Raw genomic sequence first — 19,812 nt, 5'->3', positions numbered from 1 at the left:
TAGAGATAATTGGTACAATGTGCCTTGTAGAATATTTCGCACTTAGTGTCAATATGATTTTATATTAGCAACAAAAGAGCCACTTAAGACTACTATTGTTTAGAATGGTGTTTTAAATCTTGATTTGCAACTCATTAGTGGATTGTGAAATCAATTGAATGGGTCTTGACAAGCAATTTTTAAAAACAAAATAGAATACAATAGAAAATATCAGAGTGAACGGCTTACACATAATAAGGGTAAATATTGTTCCATGAAACTTTTGTTTCAGTTGTATGTGTGTGTATGTACTGGTTTGCAACGGCAAATGTATTTTTTTATTCCAGATGACAAGGCAAAAAGTCACTGCAGAGGGTTGTATGTGCTATTAGGCTATTTCAAAATTTATTTGTCAGATCCTTTTTTACTGTATGCCCAATTCAAGTTTAAAGTTTTACAATATTTATTATTAAAGATGTTTTTCACTGACTTTCTGATACATATTCTGATAGTGACTTTCTGATATGTAACAGTTTCACTAAAAAGCATCTTCGCTGTTTGGGTCATGTTGGTAGTTTGGGATAAGATTTAAGTTACTGTGTAAAGGCATTTAATAATAGTAGGATATACACAGTAAATTTCATTTTATCTGAAATGTTTAATGTTTAAGTATAGTTTTCTTTAAATCTCTGTGTAGCATTCACACAGTTTTTATTTGTGTCTCTTTTTAATGTCTAAATCCACTCTAATATAATACAATGCAAGGCTCAATTTCTTATCCTTCACGTGTTGTTTGAGATAAAAGCATTATATTTTCCTGAAAAGCAAAGCATTAATACAGTGATAAAGACAGAGAGGGTGAGAGAAACCACTGATGAGAATATTCAGTATGAAGAATCTGAATTCAAGTTTTCTGTAGCCAGATGGTGTTAATTGTGTTGATTTAACATGTAAACTGTTTCTTTTTTCCCAATAGTACATATTGCATGCTAATGTCCGTGACTGATTTTCAGAATGCTGTTATTTATTAAAACCATGCAGATTAGGAGAGTTGATATTACCAGAGTTGATATTTAATCAATTTAATTGTTTTATGATAGGCAAGAACTAATACAGCTTATCAATTACATTACACAAGTCAGTTTAATTCACAACTTCTTTGTGTTTTGGTTTTCTAGATTTTCTACTTAATTCAATCATAATGATATAACTTGTATGAGAGAACATACTTGGACTAAATCTAACACAAAAACACAATTAGCCAAAGCTGCTTCCTTTTAAATAAATTTTCTCTAAAATGCTCTCAAGTTAATTGCTAAGAATCTCTTTAAATTTAGCTCCTTTTGGCCCTGCAGAGGCTAGAAACAACCCAATGGATTTAATTATAATTCTGTGAATTTCTGAAATAGTAGAAATACCACAAGTTTCAAAAGCCATAAGAAGAAAACAGCTTGCTTAGGTTCAAGATGAAAAATACCGTCTCCATTTGTTGTGAAGTTTGTCTAGAAATTCCTTACAGAGTTTACATTGACAGAGTCTGTAGTTCTGGCTGTCTTAAGATAACCAAACTGAAGTTAATTTCGCCAGCTTGTTTATATTTTCAAAACAGTCACAGGCTTGACTATGTCAACCACCAAACAGCACGCACATGACTGTTCGGTCTAAGCTGTTGGAGTCTGCTCATAATACTTGGCGATTTTTTTAAATAAAAATTATTGGAGAAAATTCCCACCAATTTACTTATTAGGTCACATTACTTAATGACACTGTCTTTTTTTTCCTGATGGTGAGATTTTGGAGCATTCCTAGGCACCTTGCTTTTGTTGCATAGTGGGTAGAGAAGATGATGTATGTTGTCAAAGAATGCTCACTAGGAAGCCTCATGGACAACAGTGGTTATTATCTCTCGGCTGGAGAAAGGAAAGTCTGGTTCAACACCACAAAATGCGGGGAATCCCAACTTCTGAATTATGAACAGTCAACTAGCCAAGTGATGTTCTGAATCAATGCACAACACCCACTCAGATCCAGGGTTTAAAAGATGCAGGCCTGAAAAAAAAAAGGCTATTGGAAAATTAGGAATTTAGGTAAAAAGTGAGAATTAAATCTTGATTCTAGTATTGAAGTCTGCTGGGTGATTAATACTCACTGATTATTCTTTGATCACTGATAAACGCTGGGAAAGCTAGAAAGGGCTTTGTGAATTAGAAAAAAAATGTAGGAGTTACAGAGTCTGTAAAGTCATTTATGAATCATAACCAATGACTCAGTGAAATGCAGCCCATCACTGCGGCTATTTTTAAGATCATGGAGCAAACTGAGTTTTCTTATATGCCATGACACTAATAACTATTTATAACTGAATGTTCCTCATCAGTCAGTTGTTTTTAGCATCATTAAAGACAATCTTAAAGTTCTTGGGTGAAGATAACTTTGACATTATGATTTTACATTTTTATAAAGTGGAAGACCTTGTTTATAAAAATAATGGAAATTAATAAAATGCACACTTAGGCAATAGGAATGTAGATTCTTATCAATAGCCAAAATAGAGTAAAACACTTAAACACATACACCGGTTATTCTTCTATCACAATCCTTATTTAAGGTTATTGGAATCTATATGGATTTTATATGTGTATATAGACCATAGCTATATGTTTTTACATATATGTATGCACATATAGATAGACAGATCTATATGTGCATACATATATGTGGAATCTAAAAAAGTTGAATTCATAGACCGTAGAATGGTGGTTACCAGGGATGGGGAGATGGGGGAAATGGCGAGATGTTGGTCAAAGGGTACAAAGTTGCAGTTATGTAGGATGCATAAGTTGTAGAGATCTAGTGTACTGCATGGTTATATTAACTATAGTTAATAATACTGTATTGTATAATGGAAATTTGCTAAGAGAGTAGAGCTCAGGTACTCTCATCATACATACACACACACACACGCACAAGATAACTATGTGAAGGATGGATTACATAGTTGCAGGGATATAGATGGATCACCTATATGGATATATTAATCAGCTTCAATGTAGTGATCATTACACATATGTGACATATATGTACATCATATATGCTATGTATATGTATATATATATATCAAAACACATGTTGTACACCTTAAACAATTTTTATTAAAAAAATAAAAAGGTTATTGGATTTCTTCAGTGACTAATATACTAATTTATCCCATTTCCCAGTTTTTAAAAGTAAGTGAAAAGCATGCCAGTCATGTTACTCACCCATTAGATTGAAAATTGCTAATACTGACAGATCATAAACACTTGAAGGCTGAACTTAGATACATATTTTCCCTACTAGGTATTTTATAAAGCTCATTAAAAAGTTCTCCGCATGTAGTAAAGAAAGAATTGTTGGGTAAGTCAGTAGAAGGTCTGGGAACTAATCAAGACCTTCCCCTAATTACTGTGCAATCCTGGGCAATTCACTTAACTTCTGCACCTCAGTTTCCTCATGATGAATTTTAGATAGCTTCACCGGATTGTAGTATGGATTGTCCTGTGTTATTAGACGTATCACACATGGAAGCTCTTCGAGAGGTAAAAAACATTGTCTGCTAATCATGCATGATAAAATTTTGTTGCTTAATAGCAATATTAGGTCCTACAATAGTTTCAGTGGAGAATAGAGATTTATGCATTTGGAACTGCTAAGACACTCGGCAGACCAGATATATAACATTCAGGAAAACTTTGAGATAATCATTTGTGTTTAGAGCAAAATCCCATGCAGCCTTAGGATGTCTGCTAGAAATCTTGTCAGAAATTGAGAATGACAAAAGCACTCTTTCTCAAAACGAGCCCACATGGCGCCTGACATGGAGCCGTCACAGGAGCTCAGGAAAAGTCACTGACACACGTATGATTTACTGTCTTTCTTTTCTTCTTCTGCTAAGATTCTGAAGGACTAAAGGTTTGTGTCTCTGCCCTGATGGGTTGTTTTGTACCATCCCTGAGGATGAGCACCAATCCAGGGAGGTGAGGACACCAGTTGTCACTGTTATTAGTGATTTCAGGCCCCCATCCTGGGATCAAAGATAATGCAGGAAACACAAAATGCCATGCTTTCCTTGTTTGTGTCTATTTGAAAGCCAACAGTATCAAGTGATTGTTCTAGACACACAGGTGCTGCAAAGACAATAGGAGATTATATCTTCATTATTATAATCGCAGACTTTATGTGAGTTGTCTATCTTCAGTTGGGATGAAAGGTTCTCAATGACTTCATAACATACTCATTGATAATAAGACCTTGAATTTACATAGCACCTCAGTAATGAAAAACAGCAAATTACATGCAGACTAAGAATCTACGGGCACTTTATCTTTAAGAATGGCAATATTAAGATAATGGATGCATTTTTCAATGCAGTCTAAAGAATTCAGCATATACTGCCTAAGAAAAAAGAAATAGCATGCATAGCAATTTTTAAGAACATCAAGAAAGAACAAATCATCACCAGAAAATTCCCATGTTTGTGACTACCATGTTGTTTTGATCAGCAGGAAACCAGCGATGTCCTTTTCTCACAAGTTTTCTATTTTGTTCTTAACTGGCAAAAAACGTACTATAAACATTGTCACAAAACTTTGCTATAGACTAGAGTGAATGCGAGACAGTGCGCTGCAGGGCACACGCTGTGAAACTGGGGGAGAGGTGAAAGGATTCAAAACAGAGTGAACTACGGAAGGGAACACGTTGAGTTAATCTGTGCCTTATCAAATGCTGCCTGGCTCCCAGGGGGGAAACCCTTGTGCTAATTGTGTCGCCATTTTTGAGAGACTTGTGTCTATGTGTATCACAAAGGCCACTGTGGGATTTTTTGTTTTCACTAGAGAATGGGCTTCCTAAATCTGGACAACATGCCATATTTTGGACTCAAGTTCTTCTTTAGCCATTTTCTTTCTAAATTGCTAAAAGGCTTTGATGACAAATACATCCAGGTTGGAAATTGTGAATGGTGATCCTAGTTGTTACTTTTCTTTCATAACCCAGACAGCTGAAGATTAAAGCAATTTAATTTTAAATTATCTGCTTCCAGGATAAGATTTCAATTTGACTATACTTTCAAAATATATCCAGAGTGTAACCACTTCTGCTTCTTGCCACTCCTATTGCTCTGGTCCAAGCCGCTGTCCTGCCTCAGCTAGTTGTGGCAACGGGATCCCAGGAGGTCTCACGGCCATGGAGACCCAACAGATAGAGCACGCCTGCTAGAACCAAAGTCAGAGCAGCCTACTCCCTGGCTTAGAATCCTCCAGTGGCTCATAAGATGATGCATCCTTCTTGGAACATTCTATCCATGGCAGAATCTGTGTGGCACTGTGTAAAGCAGGTTGAAGTAAAGGCAGGAGCTCACAAACCATCATGATTCTGTGCCCCAATTTTATCTCTCCAAGCCTCTCGCATGTTCCTTGAATATGCCAGCAGCTGCTGCCTCCGGGAATTTGAATGCTTTTCCTCACATACCGCGGTGACTTGCTCCCTCACCTCCATCAGATCTTTCCCCAATCATAACCTTAACACCGAGGCCTTTCGTATCTAACTGATTTAGAATTGCATCCCTCCCCATAGTCTCTATCCCCTTTTTGTTTTTGTTTTTGCAAATTTAATTAATAGGCTTTTTTTTTTAGAGCAGTTTTAGGTTAAAAGTAAAATTGAGCAGAAAGTATAGAGAGTTCCCATATACTCCCTTCTACCGCCATGTGCCCAGCCTCCCCCACTGTCCACATCCCTCACCAGAGTGGTACATTTGTCATAATCGATGAACCCATATTGACACATCATAATCACCCAAAGTCCGTAGTTTACATTAGGGTTCACTCTCGGCGCTGTACAGTCTATGAATTTGGACACCTGTATAATGACTTGGATTCACCACTGTGGTATCACACAGAGTACTTTCACTTACCTAAAAATCCTCTGTACTCTGCCTATTCATCCCTCCTTTCCCCACTGACCCCTGGCAACCACCTTCTCCAGATTTTTGCCCTTTCCAGAATATCATATATTTGGAATCATACAGTATGTGGGCTTTTCAGACTGGCTTCTTTCACTTAGCAATATGCATTTAAGTTTTCTCTAAGTTTTTCACAGCTTGATAGCTCATTTCTTTTTAGCACTGAATAATACCTCAGTGTCTGCATGTCCCACAGTATGCTTATACATTTACCCACGGCAGGACATCTTGTTTGCCTTCAGCTCTTCTATTTTTTTTCCTACACAGTGCTCATCACCATCTAACATACTCTTGACTTGATTGACTTATTTTTTGTCTGTAGCTCCTAGCCCTCAACTCTAGTATAACCTTTATGAGGGTGGAGATTTCTATATTGTTCTCTGCTATATCCCAGCACCTAGACAGTGCTAGTTTACAGTAGATGCTTAAGAAGTATCCGTGGAAGGAAAGAATAATAAAAAGATATTTTCCAAAAGGTTCACAAGTTACCAAGTTTATCTCCAATCACATGCCACCACATAATATATAAAGTACATTTCTAGCTATGCGAAGGTCACAGCTAATGTCTGTCTATGATGTAGCAAAAGTGCTTAGCCCAATCCTGGATCATTGTCAGGATTCTTCAGATATTTGTTTTCTATAAAAATGTGAGCTCCTCGAGAGCAGAGACCTATTCTGCTTTCTTCGTCACTATATTCTGGGCACCAAGAACAATGCCTGGTACATAGTAGATGGTCTAACAATATTTATTGGAGGGATAATCAGTTCATCTCAATTTTATTGGTCTTCTTAGTTTTATCTGTCAGGTGCTTTTAGTGAATCAAAGAGATGTTTAATACTAATTTATTTTTGAAGTAATGACTTAAACATAACCATAACTTATCATGCTGTTTGATCCAAGCTCACTTGTAATTTACTGCCATAAGCTGAAAAAATAACATTATTATTTCATCTTCTCCGTGGGTGTTACTACTATGTTGGTTAAAGCAATGTCAGGAGAAAACATATTTACTTCCGTCCAAATGTTTTATGAATATATCACATAGCGTGGGGTGAAGAGAGACAGGGGAGAAAATTCTTCAACGGCAACAGATTTTGAATGGCCAAGAACTATTCAATTCATAAATTGAAAAATAAAGATAAAACTAAGTAAACGTCTTTTTCTTGAAGTGGCAGATGCAGAAAATTCCAGTAAAGATATAAAACAGGATGACAGATAATTCTTTAGTAGATGTAGCTTCTTGCCCTGAACCAAAAATAGTTAAAACAAGAGAGCCTCTATCCTGTTGAGGAAGTAGGAAGGATGTATTTCGTGAAGTTAAAAATATAACATCTTTATGGATGAATATAATACAGGGTGAGGAGGAAGTTCTTATAAACTTACCCATCATTGTTAACATCTGATACTGCAACCGTATACCCAAAATAAGATGCCATCTGCAAAGGGAAACCATAAGACGACATATTTTGTGTTCAAAAAATCATTTTTTAGTCATCTTTCAGTTTTCCCTGAAAGATAAATGTCACTGCAGCACATTTTTGCATTTAAATTCATTGACTCTTGGACATGGACAGAGTCTTGGTGTCATTTAGTCCAACCCCTGACCCGGTGCATAATTTCTCCCTTAAGACCCCTGACATCTGCTTGGATATCCTCTGGAGATGTTCAACAATCAGCCCATTCAATCTGTGGACACAATTATTAGAAAGTTCTTTGCTAAAACTGGCTATTCTGTAACTTCTAGTCCTTAATCCTACCTGGTTCTGCAATTGTGAACCTCACAGTAGAAATCTAATTCCTTATCTATATGAATCTCATATGAAATATTTTCAGCTAGTTCACCATCCTGGTCCCTCTTCCTTAGAGGTACCACATGCGATATCAAAGAAAAGATGATACCCCGTGAGCACACTGACAGGAGAAGAGTAGTAAGTAGGATATAAACTCCCTGCTTTGGGTTCTGTATATTACTGAAGCATAAAAATTGTTTTAATTTGGGGGGGAAACTGTGTCTCATTAACAATTCACATTGAATTTATCGTCAACTAGACTTCCTAAGTCTTTCTGGGTATAACTAGTGTGCCTTAATCTCCCCACATTTTAGCTCTTAAGTTTTTGTTTTTCAATCTATGTTTTCAAGATTTATAATCTTTTCAGATTTGGCTCATAGTTTCAGTGTGCCAAGATTTTTTGTTTCCATATTCTGCCATCCAATGCTTTAGCTGACTTGGCCTCCCATCATCTACTAATTGAATCAGCCTACAATCCTCTAGAAAGTGTGCTCCACAGAAGGCAGACACTTTGGTCTGTGTTGTTCACTTTTCCATCTGCACTGCCTGACCAGTGTCTGGCTCAAAGTAGGTGCCAGGTACTAGATACTCTGTGCAGAGGGAATGAATATATAAGTTAACAAGGGCAGTAATTTAATTCTCCCACCTCTTTTCTCGATTTCAAACATACTATTGCTATGGATTGAATGTTTCTGTTCCTCCCTCTCCAATTCATATGTTGAAACCTAATCCCCAATGTGATGTTATTAGGAGGCGGGGCCTTTGGGGGATGATTAGGTCATGAGGGTGGAGCCCTCACGAATGTGATTAGTGCCTTTATAAAAGAGACCCCAGATTGCTCCCTTGTCCCTTCCACCATGTAAGGACACAGTGAAATAGCTGTCAACCAGGATGAACCAGGAAGCGGGCTCTCACCAGACACTGAATCTGCTTAAGCCTTGATCTTGGATTTCCCAGACTTTAGAACTGTGAGAAATAAATGTTTGTTGTTTTAGTCACCCATCTATGGTATTTTAGTTATAGCAACCCAAACAGACTAGGACATAGGTGCCAGATGCCAAATACTCTTTGCAGAGGAAGTGAATGCATGAGTTAACTACGTTGTGCAATAACTCAACAACTCAATTCTCCAACCTCTTTTCTCTATTTCAAATATATACAGTGACATTCTTATTCTTGGTGTGGTGTGTGGCCTTCACGCGGAGAAATTTCATCATTTATGCATTAAGTTCCGAGGTTCAACATTGCAGAACTAGGTGCTATTGAGGATGAGAAGTTACAGAGAGGCCAAATTTAACAATGTTTGAAGAGCTTCTAATGACAAAAATGTAAAACAGACCCGGACAAAGGAGAAGTCTTGCCAGATTTTCATTAGACCGTTAATTATCACTGCTTGGAAAGAGTTGTTCAAAATTGATAAATCCATCCAACTTCCTTATCATTGCAGCCTATTTCTCCATATTTGCCATAAGATTATCATGAGAGATGTTGTTAAATCCTTTGGTGAAGATTGCCGAGTAATGGGGAGACTAAAGCCCCAAATTTTGGGAGGAAAATGTCAAAAATGCTCTGCATTCATTAAAAAACTCGATTAATCAAAATTGGTTGGTAAATATGTTATTCCAAAGTTGTATCTCTAGCTAAGAGTCGAGCACTTCAGGATCTTAAACTATGATTCTGAAGGCCAAGATGTAACTTGGCCAGATTCAAATGTGAGGCTTTCTAGAAGCTCAGTAACCTGGATTGGTGGTTAGGAGAGAAAATTGGTTGCCCAGAGAAACTAATTCAACTCACGAGTGGCTCCCTTAGACGGCAATACCACATTCACTGTTTACAGAAATGTGGCAAATTTCAACAGGTCACAATACCCAGGAAAACCCAGGGTGGAGGATGAAGTGTGACCTCTGGCTATGTTAGATCAGGACGACAGCAGCCTGTTTGCAGGCAACTGATCCATTCATAATGAGACCTCAGCCAGTGAAAGTGGGTGAGGAGCAATATCGAGGCCCCGGGAGGAGGGGACCAGAACCAGATAGCTTGTCAACCTCCATATAATGTTGAGGTCAGGGGAGGGCTCCAGCCACAGTGAGGAAGGGAGGCAGAGTCCAGGCCCACTGACTCCGACCAATACAGTGGGACCTATGAGAAGCCTGTGTCTTCTCAGAGGGAAGGCGGGTATCTAGAAAACACCAGCAGGCACACTACATACAGGGCCAAAATAGAACAGGATTGCTCTCAGATCCCAGCAGTTAGTGGCATTTTAGCTTTCAAGGAGCATATTCTGCCTGCATGTCACTTGTCACAATCTGAAATTATCATGGGCATTTATTTGCTTGTTATTTAACTGTCAACCCCTCAACTGCCTCCCCGCACAGCTACATGAGCGCTGGGATCTTGTCTGCCTGATGCACGGTTATGTTATTTAATAAATAATATTTATTTATGAACAAATAAATTATATAAATATTAACAAATTAATATCACAATATTAATATAGAGTAACATTCATTATTTGATATTAGAATGTCTTTACCTGTTCACCAGTGAAATTCTGAATGAAGGTCATATCTGTGGAGTTGATGATTGAAACCTGAAATCACAGAAATTAGACAGGTTACATCATTGACATAGAATTGGAGAACATTTATTTAAATGACAATTTGCATCATTTAAAAATTTTTGTGAAGAGTGATAAATGATTAGCTACATGTAAAACAAAAATGTAAGTCCATAAGAATGATCTCAACAAAATCCAACTGAACTTTTTGTTTATGGTATGTTTATTCATTTGAAGTGGAGAAATAAAACTTGAATTCAAGAATGTTGAGAGCAATTAATCTGATGATCAGTTAATTGATCTAATCAGGATTTTTATCTAAATTCATTTATGTGCGTATGATTCTGGCTCTCTGCAAAAAAAATAGGAAATTTTAAAATGTTATCCATATAGCAAAAATATTCCTTTTAATTCTATTCAGCCAACCCCAAATCTACAGATATTCCAAGTCTACAAGACTTTAAAAGGAATAAACATTATTTAAAATCTAGGTTTTTCTTTTCATAAGGTCTACTTATTTTCTTTTCCTATTTTGGTGGTAACTAGTTATAATGGATTGGAACATTATCCCTCCAAAATTCATGTCTACCTAGAACTTCAGAAGGTGACCTTATCTGGAAACAGGGTCTTTGCAGATGAAATAAGCTAAGGATCTTGAGATAAAGTTATCCTGGATTTAGGTGGGTTCTGTATCCAACAACTGGTGTCCTTATAGGAAAAGAAGAGGACACACATAGATACAGATGGAAGAAGGCCATATGAAGACCGAGGCAGAGATTGGCACTATGCTGCCACTCCAAGGAAAGGCAGGGGCCACCTGAAGCTGAAAGAGGCAAGAAGAATCGTCCCCCAAGTGCACTGGAGGGAGTGCGACCCTGCCGACACCTTGATTTCAGATTTCTGGCCTCTTGAACTGTAAGAAAATAAATTTATTTTGTTTTATGCCACCCAGTTTGTGTTCACTTGCTATGGTGGCCCTAGGAAACTAATACAGTAATGAAATTACAATTGGTTTTATTATTTTTACCATACGAGTCATATTAAAACACTGATCATGTCAACAATGGGATCCTCTGCAATTATTCCTGGGTTATGCACAAGGACAGGGCTGGCTTCATGGGTGTGTGACCTGTGTAGCCACACAGGACCCCATGCTCAGATGAACCCCACCCTTGATTTCATGCCCAGCTATCACTGTCCTCAAATTCTTAATAATTTTAGGCAAGGGGCCCTGCATTTACATTTTGCACTGGGTCCCCCAAATCATGTAGCTGATTCTGCACATAGATCAGAAAAAAATCTAGGCTCCTTTTTAGAAAGCAAACAAGCATGGATCAGTAGGGGCTCACTATTAAAGGACATTTTAAAAGATTTAAAAGTTGTATGAAAAAAAAACATTTCTTTGCATATATAAGAAAATATCCTATCTTGCATTCATAGTACTCACATATCCAAAATTCTGCGCTCCTCTTGGAACTCCAGCAACCAATTCTGGTGATAACAATAGTCATTTAGAAGGGGAATTGCTTACATACTTTAAAGTTATACAATAAATCAGTTAAAGATAGTGCTTTTTGAATGAATAACCATTGTGTAGAGAGCTGGCAGTTTGAAATCATGCTTTTGCGCTGGCTTTGTTTTTGCTACAGACAATAGAAAACAGAAGACCAAAAGTCGTCCTTTGAGATTCACTAGCCTCCATCACCAGTCTCCATGTGTTTCTGCCTCTAGAACATAAGCCTGGGTTCTCAGGTCCGCGTGTGATTTGTAGGTTAAACCTTTTACTCCGATTTCTCCAGCTTTCACTGTTGTGACATCTTTTGTACTAGTGTAAAAAGTAACAGCTCCTGTCACACTAACATGTTAAAACAATTTTGGTTACCTAAGGAGAAACCACATATCGTAAATGATATAAGTATGACCCCTGGAACTGTCTGTTGGCAGCAGAATTAGGAGGCAACCTGGCAGCCCAGGGTGCCCCGGGAAGGAAGCTTCAATAACACAGAAGAGGAAGCAACTCTGGGGGAAGCTGGAAGCATATTCCAACACACAACGATCAGGCTCTAGATTCAGAAATCAGTGGTTTTAGTCCTTGGGTCTGCCACGGATCAGGGATGGAGTCATTGAACTTAAGTTCTTCCAGTCTTTGCAATAGGTAGGAGTTGGAGTCACTGATTATCAAAGATTTTTCCAGCTTTCATTTTTATAAATCTAAACTAAGCTTTGACATTCATTAAAGTTAAAAATGTAGCTTAATTTAAAGAAGAACTTGAAAGAGAGTCTCCTTCCATTCAAATTGCCCTTCCCCCAATCCTGCCCCTAAGGGTACCACACAAATTCTAGCATGAACTCTATCTGGGCTTCTGTGCTCTAGTAGAGCTGGGTGCTCATGCTGTTGGCATTAATAATTAGAGAAGATTCATTTGGGGTTAGATGTTGGACTTTACAGTCATAAATTCACTCATTCGATCAACAAATACTTATAGGCAACCATAGGATACAGAGGCGCACAAAACAGAGAAAACTCCCTCCTCTCATGGAGTTTATACTCTAGTTGGAAGAGGTAATCTACTTAAAAAATAGAGTCAATTAAATGATATATTAGAAGAGAATGAGCACAGTGGAGAAAAATAAGCAGTAAAATGGTACTGAGAGTGCTGGAGTTGGGATAGGGAAGGACTCGTAGTTTAGTAGGGTAGCAAGGAAGGACTTAGCAAGAAGGTGACACTTGAGCAAAGATTGAAGAAAGTGGGATTATCAAGAAAGAACTCAAAGAGTCGAGAAAGAGTCCAAGTATTTAACCCTGGAACACTTCAATGAGGTAAGGGAAATTAAAAGGAATCAATAAAAGAGATGGAGATGGGGCTGCCAGCGTCTGAGAAGTCAAGTAAAGAAATGAGGGGGGAGCCATCAACTCTGTCAAGGGCTCCTGACAGTCTAGGAAGATGAGCTGCATGGAGGCCACCGGTTTGCTTGACAACAGCAGTTTCAACAGAGCAGTAGAGGTCCAGTTTAACAACAATGAGTTTAAGAGAAGGGAGGTCAAGGAACTGGCAATAGAGATACAGGCAGAAAAGAGTGACAGCACTTTTGAAGCGAGAAATACAGGTGGTAGACAGAGGGGGAGGCGGGATGAGAGATGTTTTTTAAGATGAGAGAAATAATGTGGGAAAAAATGAAAGGGAAAAATTGATGACGTGAGATCAAGGATCAAGAATTCCTAGAGTCCTATCTCTGAGTCACAAGAGGGGATGGTATCTCAAAGTGGAGGGGTTATCTTTAGACAGAAACATGGAGAGTTCACCTATAGCAGCAGGAGGGAAAGTAAAGCATGTTTTTGAAGCATAAAATGAGGTTCAGAAAAACTAAGCCATCTGAACAGATTTCCAGGAAAGCTATCTGAACTGGTAGGATACTACTCAGTTTTCAATAATCTGTATTTAGTATGAATTAAATTCTCCTGGCGCCTAAAAACAGACCGCAGTCACATATAATGGAGTTGACTGATTTCAGGATCAGGCTTGTCAACCAGGAAAGATTAAGGGGATCATCTCATTTGAGATACTTGGCAACTACTACTTCTCGCATCCCACAAACATTCAGAATTTTGTTAAAAAAAAAATCATCACATTCAGTAACTTTGGAGTCTGAAACCTCGTATGGCCACAACACGAGGGAGTTATTAGATGTAACGTTGATTAAAAATGTTCATAGTTATTTAAAAACAATCAAGACAGTTGAATTGCTTGGAGTTTAAGGCAAGCAGGGAGAACCGTCACTCAAGTACAAAAATATTCTGTTGGGAGGAAAAATAAGAGACTTTGCTTAGATCCATTCCAATAACTCATGGCAAAACCTTCAGAGGTCTCTCAATATCAATAATATGTTCAGGAAATTTTAGATCCCTGGCCTCAAAATATATGGCTTGGACGTCAACCCCACTAGCAAGAAGCAGAAAGGAGGCTAACATTTGTTGAATGTCTTCTACCCACTGGACTGTGTGCCATGTGCTTTATAATAGTTCCCTCATTTAACCCCTCAAAAGTAGGCATTCATGTCCCTTTTTGATATGCAGAGAAACTGAAGCTCAGAAAGGTTCGGTCACTGCACATAGTTGGGGAGTAGTGGAACTCAAGAACTGGCAGCAAGTCAATATTCCTTCCACCACATCAAATGACTCTCCCCGAATTGGTTAGGGCCAGATTCCTTTCTTGGATTTTAGCTCACCATATCTGACTCTAAAATGAGAACAGAGGATCTTAATCTTTTTTGAGTCATGAACACATTTGAAAAGTCGATAAAAGTTATGGATGCTCTCACCAGAAAATTCACATGCTTACAAAACCTGGCATATAATTTCTAGGGGTTCAAATCCCATGAAATCCATCCACATAGCACCCAGAGTCCAAGGATTCCATATTACAGAGCTCTCATCTAGATGACATGCCATTGCTTCCTGGTTTTGATAGAATTCCCACTCCTTCTAGTCTAGTTAAGTAAATAGTGAACACAGGCAGTTTGGTCTTGGTGTGTGGTCTGATGAATAGATCATGATGTCTGATAGTGCCTTTACTTTAGATATCCACAAATCATTCAAAACTTGGACCCAATTTCTAGATATTTCTGAGATCCGATGGAAAATCACTATGATTTTCTACCACCTTTCCTTATGACATGCTGTCATGCATCATAGTTAATTTCCTTCAGTCAGAACTAAATGCTCTTCTGGAGAGCTTTCCAACTAGAGCCCTGAAGCCATGTTTAAAAATCATTTGGCACATTTTATAGTTTCCTTTATTAAATCACTGAATGAATGTAAGATTTGACTTTTTTAAGGTACTAATTATTCAATTTTATCTCTGATGGCCCTAACCCAAGGGTTCTTTCTTATTACAGCTAATATTTAAATTGTACTTATTGTGTATCAGGCATTATACTGTTTCAGGAATATATAGGAGTAACTTGTTGAATCTTCACAAGAATCGCATGATGTAGATGATATTATCATCATCATCATTATCATCATCATCATAATCATCATCCCTCTTTTAGGAATAAAGAAATGAAGACACTGAGATGTTAGGTAACTAGGTCACAGAGCTAGTAAGTGGCAAAATTGGAGTTGAAACCTACGTAGTCTAGTTTCAACAGCCAAGATTTTAACCACCACAATAGATTCCCTTTTAATATTTTGAAAAAAAAATTTATGGAAAGAGAGGACCTTTAAGAATTAGCTTGCATTTAAAAAAAAAAAGTTTTTTGAAGGAAAAAAACCCTCTTGTTTTCAACCTCTACCTAACTGCATAAAGAATGTTTTATTCTCTACAAATTTCTGTTTTGTATGTCTTGTCAACATGAAACCATTAAAAGAACTGTGATGATTCCTAGAGATGGCCGTATTTCATTTACTCTCAATTTTTTGTGAATTAGTTAAAATACATTAGTGGAAAGTAATGTTTATATGGAACAAGACGGAAAATGGCAAATATTGACTGATGATTGAGCCATTCAATAAATATTACTAGTAAAGAAAAAGCTATCATTTATTGTCTTGTATATGATTGGTATTACTATGGACTGAATGTTTGTGTTCTCCCCGAAATTCACATGTTGAAATCTAACCCCCAACATGATGGTATTAGCAGGTGGGGCCTCTGGGAGGTGATTAGGTCATAAGGGTAGAGTCCTCATGCATGGGATTTGTTCTATGCCTAGAACTTTATTCTAGCACTTACTACGACTTTTAATCAGGTATTTTGTATTCATTGCTTAATGTCTGTCAGCCCCTCTAGTCTGTAAACTCTGAGATTGAGGACCATTTATTCACCCCTGTGTGCTCAACATTCTGAACATAGCCTGGCGTGTAGTGGATGCTCAGAAAAGTCACTGATGAATGAATGAATGATACGTGCCTTTGGAGAGAGAAAAATGAGATGATATAGAAGTTTAAAGAAGGAAGCTAAAGAAGGATTTCTGGAGGAGATGGCATTTGAAATGGGGCTCAAAAGAAAAAGTAGCATTTGGCCACTGAATGATGAGAGTGGATAGCGGATGCAGAATCAGAGGCCTGAAACCATCAAGACCGAAGGGGAGGGCACACATGAGAATAGGGATTAGCTGGTTCTGTTATTTTGGGTTTGGGGGCGTCCAAAGGGAAAAAGGAAACCACGTGGGGATGCTGGGTTGGAGTCAGGCGGGGATTCAGCTTGGAAACGTCCAATATGAGATCCCAGAAATTAAAGATGAGGGATCTCGACTTCTCAAATTTGATCTGTCACTAACAGCATGGCTTTCGCCTAAGTCATTTAATCGTCTGTATTTTTTTCATTCATAACACGGTACTATTGGACTAATTTTTTTATTGCTTAACGAAATTTCATGAAGATTGATATTCATGCTTATGAAACTCCTTAAGACATAAAAATAAAAATCCATGCCAAAGTGCGTTTTTTCTACAAAATATTATCATATACATTCTGAGATTCCTTTGATATCTATTTTGTGTAGCAAAGAAAATTATATTTGTAAAAGGACTTTTCGGTCATTTTACCCTTCCCCAAGCTTTATAAATGACTTAAATTCGATAATTTCTCTCACCTTGCTGAGAGTCTGCAGTGAACTCGCCAGCAGCAACTGAATATCCTGTTTTAAAGAAAAGAAACAAACTAATCACGCATTTGAAGGCTTTACAAATAAGCTATATATCCAGAAAAATGAAAGAATCACCGTAGTATTTGGCAAAAACCTTGACAAATACTGTTGAGAAATCTTGAAAAATATTGTAATGTAAAAGTTTATGGTTCTATAAAGGAAAAAATTAATCAGACCAATATGAACACTTTTATACTAAATCCTGCAAGCATAATAGGTCTGCTATTTCTGAGCATGGCAACACAATCAGATTCTGAGGTCCCCCCGTTTTTTTTTGTTTTTTTTTTTTTGCTGAGGAAGATTTGCCCTGAGCTAACATCTGTGCCAATCCTCCTCCATATTTTTTTTATATGTGGGTCGCTGCCACAGCATGGCTGCCAACTTGTGGTATAGGTCCATACCCAGGAACCAAACCCTGGCCACTAAAGCGGAGTGCATTGAACTTAACCACTAGGCCACAGGGCTGGCCCCCTGAGGTCCCTTTTAAAGCAGGAATGCTTCATAACTCACCTTAAAGTGTAAACGGTGGCTATTGCATTTTAAGAGTCGTTGATTCATCTTAATCAGACATGATACTCTGAAAGGTATCTTTTGTGCTCAGGTTTTGCTATTTCTGATCACCAACAAAGCCTATTTCCTAATTCCTTTAATGACAGTCTTCCACAAATTTCCCTTAGCTTTAAAGTGAGGTGAGGTGACAAAACATAACCAGAATTTTCTTTTTTTATAATTCATCAAGTAATCAAAATGCCAATAGGATACCAAAGGTGGGAAATGATAGTAGTGGGGTGACATTGTGTAGTTTGCAAATAACAAAATTCGAGAACATTCTAGCAACTGGAAAGCTTCTTCCTGATGCTCTGAAAACCAGAAAGGGCCTCTATCATGCTGCCCCTGTAGTATTAGGCAGCTCCATTAACACATAGTATCTACTACTAGCAAAATATTTTATGTGCAAGAGACAGTTTCGAGCCTATAAAATAGCTCTCAGATCATGTAAGTTATATACTATGACTGAATCAAAGGTAAAGAAAAGAAAATTAAGAGTCCACTCTCAGCTAATAAGAAAAGAAAATTTGAATAAGATGCCAAATAATAGCAGTACATGAAGAATAGAATTTGCATCTACATTTAATACGTTATCTTTTGAGCAACCACAAATGTCTCGAGCATGGATCTCACCAAGGTAACTATCATCGTAGGAGGCTGGAGCCACTTCTGTCTGTTTTTCTCGAGCCAATTTCCTTAGAATATCCTTGAATGAGTAATTGGCAATGATATCAGCAATACTGGCAGTGATCACCTGACCTGTGTTCAAACAAATTCATACATTAACCGAATGAACGCAAGAGGCAGGCCCTCCCTCGGCAGACACACAACGTCTGAACAACACATACTTCCTGAAAATAATCATGGAATTACTTCCATTTTCGATGAGGAATTTTTCTGCCTGCCACTAAAGCTGCAAGGTAAAAAAGTTGGTTATAGCTAGGTAGAGCTTTCCATTCTAATAGGAGGACCAAAGACGAACCACATAATTTCATGTCTTCACAATACACTCTCCCTTTACCTCCAAATGATAAAAACATCTAAGAGTGAAGACATCTATAGGCAAGATTTAGGTGATTAAATTTTTATTCTAGAACATTCTAGCTAGAAGAAACAAACATCATCTGGCTTTGAGATCATCTAGCCAAAATATAGCTTCTTACAGGTGGGGAAACTGAGGCCCAAAGAGTTTGAGTGCATTCTCTGAAGTCATGTGGTTTTGCTATTAAGGTATTTGGCATTACAACCAAGGTTTCCTTTAGTATTCTAATAAGACTTCTTGTGTTCTCACAAAATACAGATGTGTTAAATCTAAATCGCTTAATTAATAGATTGTGAAACATATCAGTCAGCTATGTTAAAGGAAGGAGTTACATAATCTTTGAGCCATTTGCTTGTTATGCTAAAAATGTATACATAGAGCATAAAATTAAGACAATGGAAAGTAGTGAGGTCCAGTGAGATCCAGAATTTTAGCAAAAAGAGAAAACCATGGCCACCAACATGGTTGTGGTAAGAACTCTGGCTAATCTTTCCCAAATAAAGTCACTATCAGAAGTCTTAAAATATGATTGCATTGGAATGGACAAGAATCCAAAAGATGGCCAGCAATTTCCTGCTACAATTTTTAGGAATTCCAGTATTTATTAGGGACCTCTAAGGAAAAAGTGTGATCTCATGTTCTCTGGGAGAAAACTGGAGGAATGCTTTCAGGAGATTAATATTTAATATTAATTTTAAAGCCCAATTATTCTTTTGGAATTCACACATAATTCCCACAATCTGTTTGAAGTCCAAAAGGGACAAAAGTGTCAAACCAGGTCACAGATATTTCCCAGTGACGGTGCCTGAAATGACTGGTCTTATATTAAGACAATGGTTATTTACACATGAATTTCTAAAGACATCTGTGGAATTTGTCAATTTTCTCTGAGTTAGACCTGAATCTTCTTTCCTTCCTCCCGCGTACACACCACCTTTGCTGGTTTCCTTTGGCTGCTGCTATAAGCATTATAATCTTAAGACTGGACAAAATTTTAAATTATCTATCTCAGACAAATGCCTCTATATTCCCTTGATATGGCTAATTTTCAGCAAATCATCTGTATCAGACATTTTTCAATTTTAGGAAAGGAAAGAATTATGGGAATTAATCAAATGAATTAGAAGAGGATCTTTTTAAACACACATGATTTTACTTTATATCCATCCACTGCATAAAATGTACTGTTTCTTAGATTGCAAAATAATTTTGAAGGGCTGAAATGCTAATTATTTGATGTTCATA

General features: G+C 37.4%; 1 protein-coding gene across 1 annotated transcript in view; it reads right to left on the bottom strand.

Annotated features, from left to right (window-relative positions):
* ITGA8 (integrin subunit alpha 8) overlaps positions 1-19,812 on the bottom strand; it is a 165,594-nt gene that overhangs the window by 111,362 nt on the left and 34,420 nt on the right. Inside the window, exons 7-11 of the mRNA XM_001916359.5 lie at positions 18,159-18,284; positions 16,923-16,967; positions 11,773-11,816; positions 10,302-10,358; positions 7,362-7,414 (exon numbers count right to left, since the gene is read on the bottom strand). Of these exons, the coding sequence (XP_001916394.1) occupies positions 7,362-7,414; positions 10,302-10,358; positions 11,773-11,816; positions 16,923-16,967; positions 18,159-18,284 (325 nt within the window). The remainder of the gene's footprint in view (positions 1-7,361; positions 7,415-10,301; positions 10,359-11,772; positions 11,817-16,922; positions 16,968-18,158; positions 18,285-19,812) is intronic.

The sequence above is a fragment of the Equus caballus genome, chromosome 29, assembly GCF_041296265.1.
Source record: "Equus caballus isolate H_3958 breed thoroughbred chromosome 29, TB-T2T, whole genome shotgun sequence".
In the NCBI taxonomy this organism is placed as follows: domain Eukaryota; kingdom Metazoa; phylum Chordata; class Mammalia; order Perissodactyla; family Equidae; genus Equus; species Equus caballus.
Note: the sequence above shows the minus strand (reverse complement) of the source record. Positions and strands in the feature narration are given on the sequence as shown.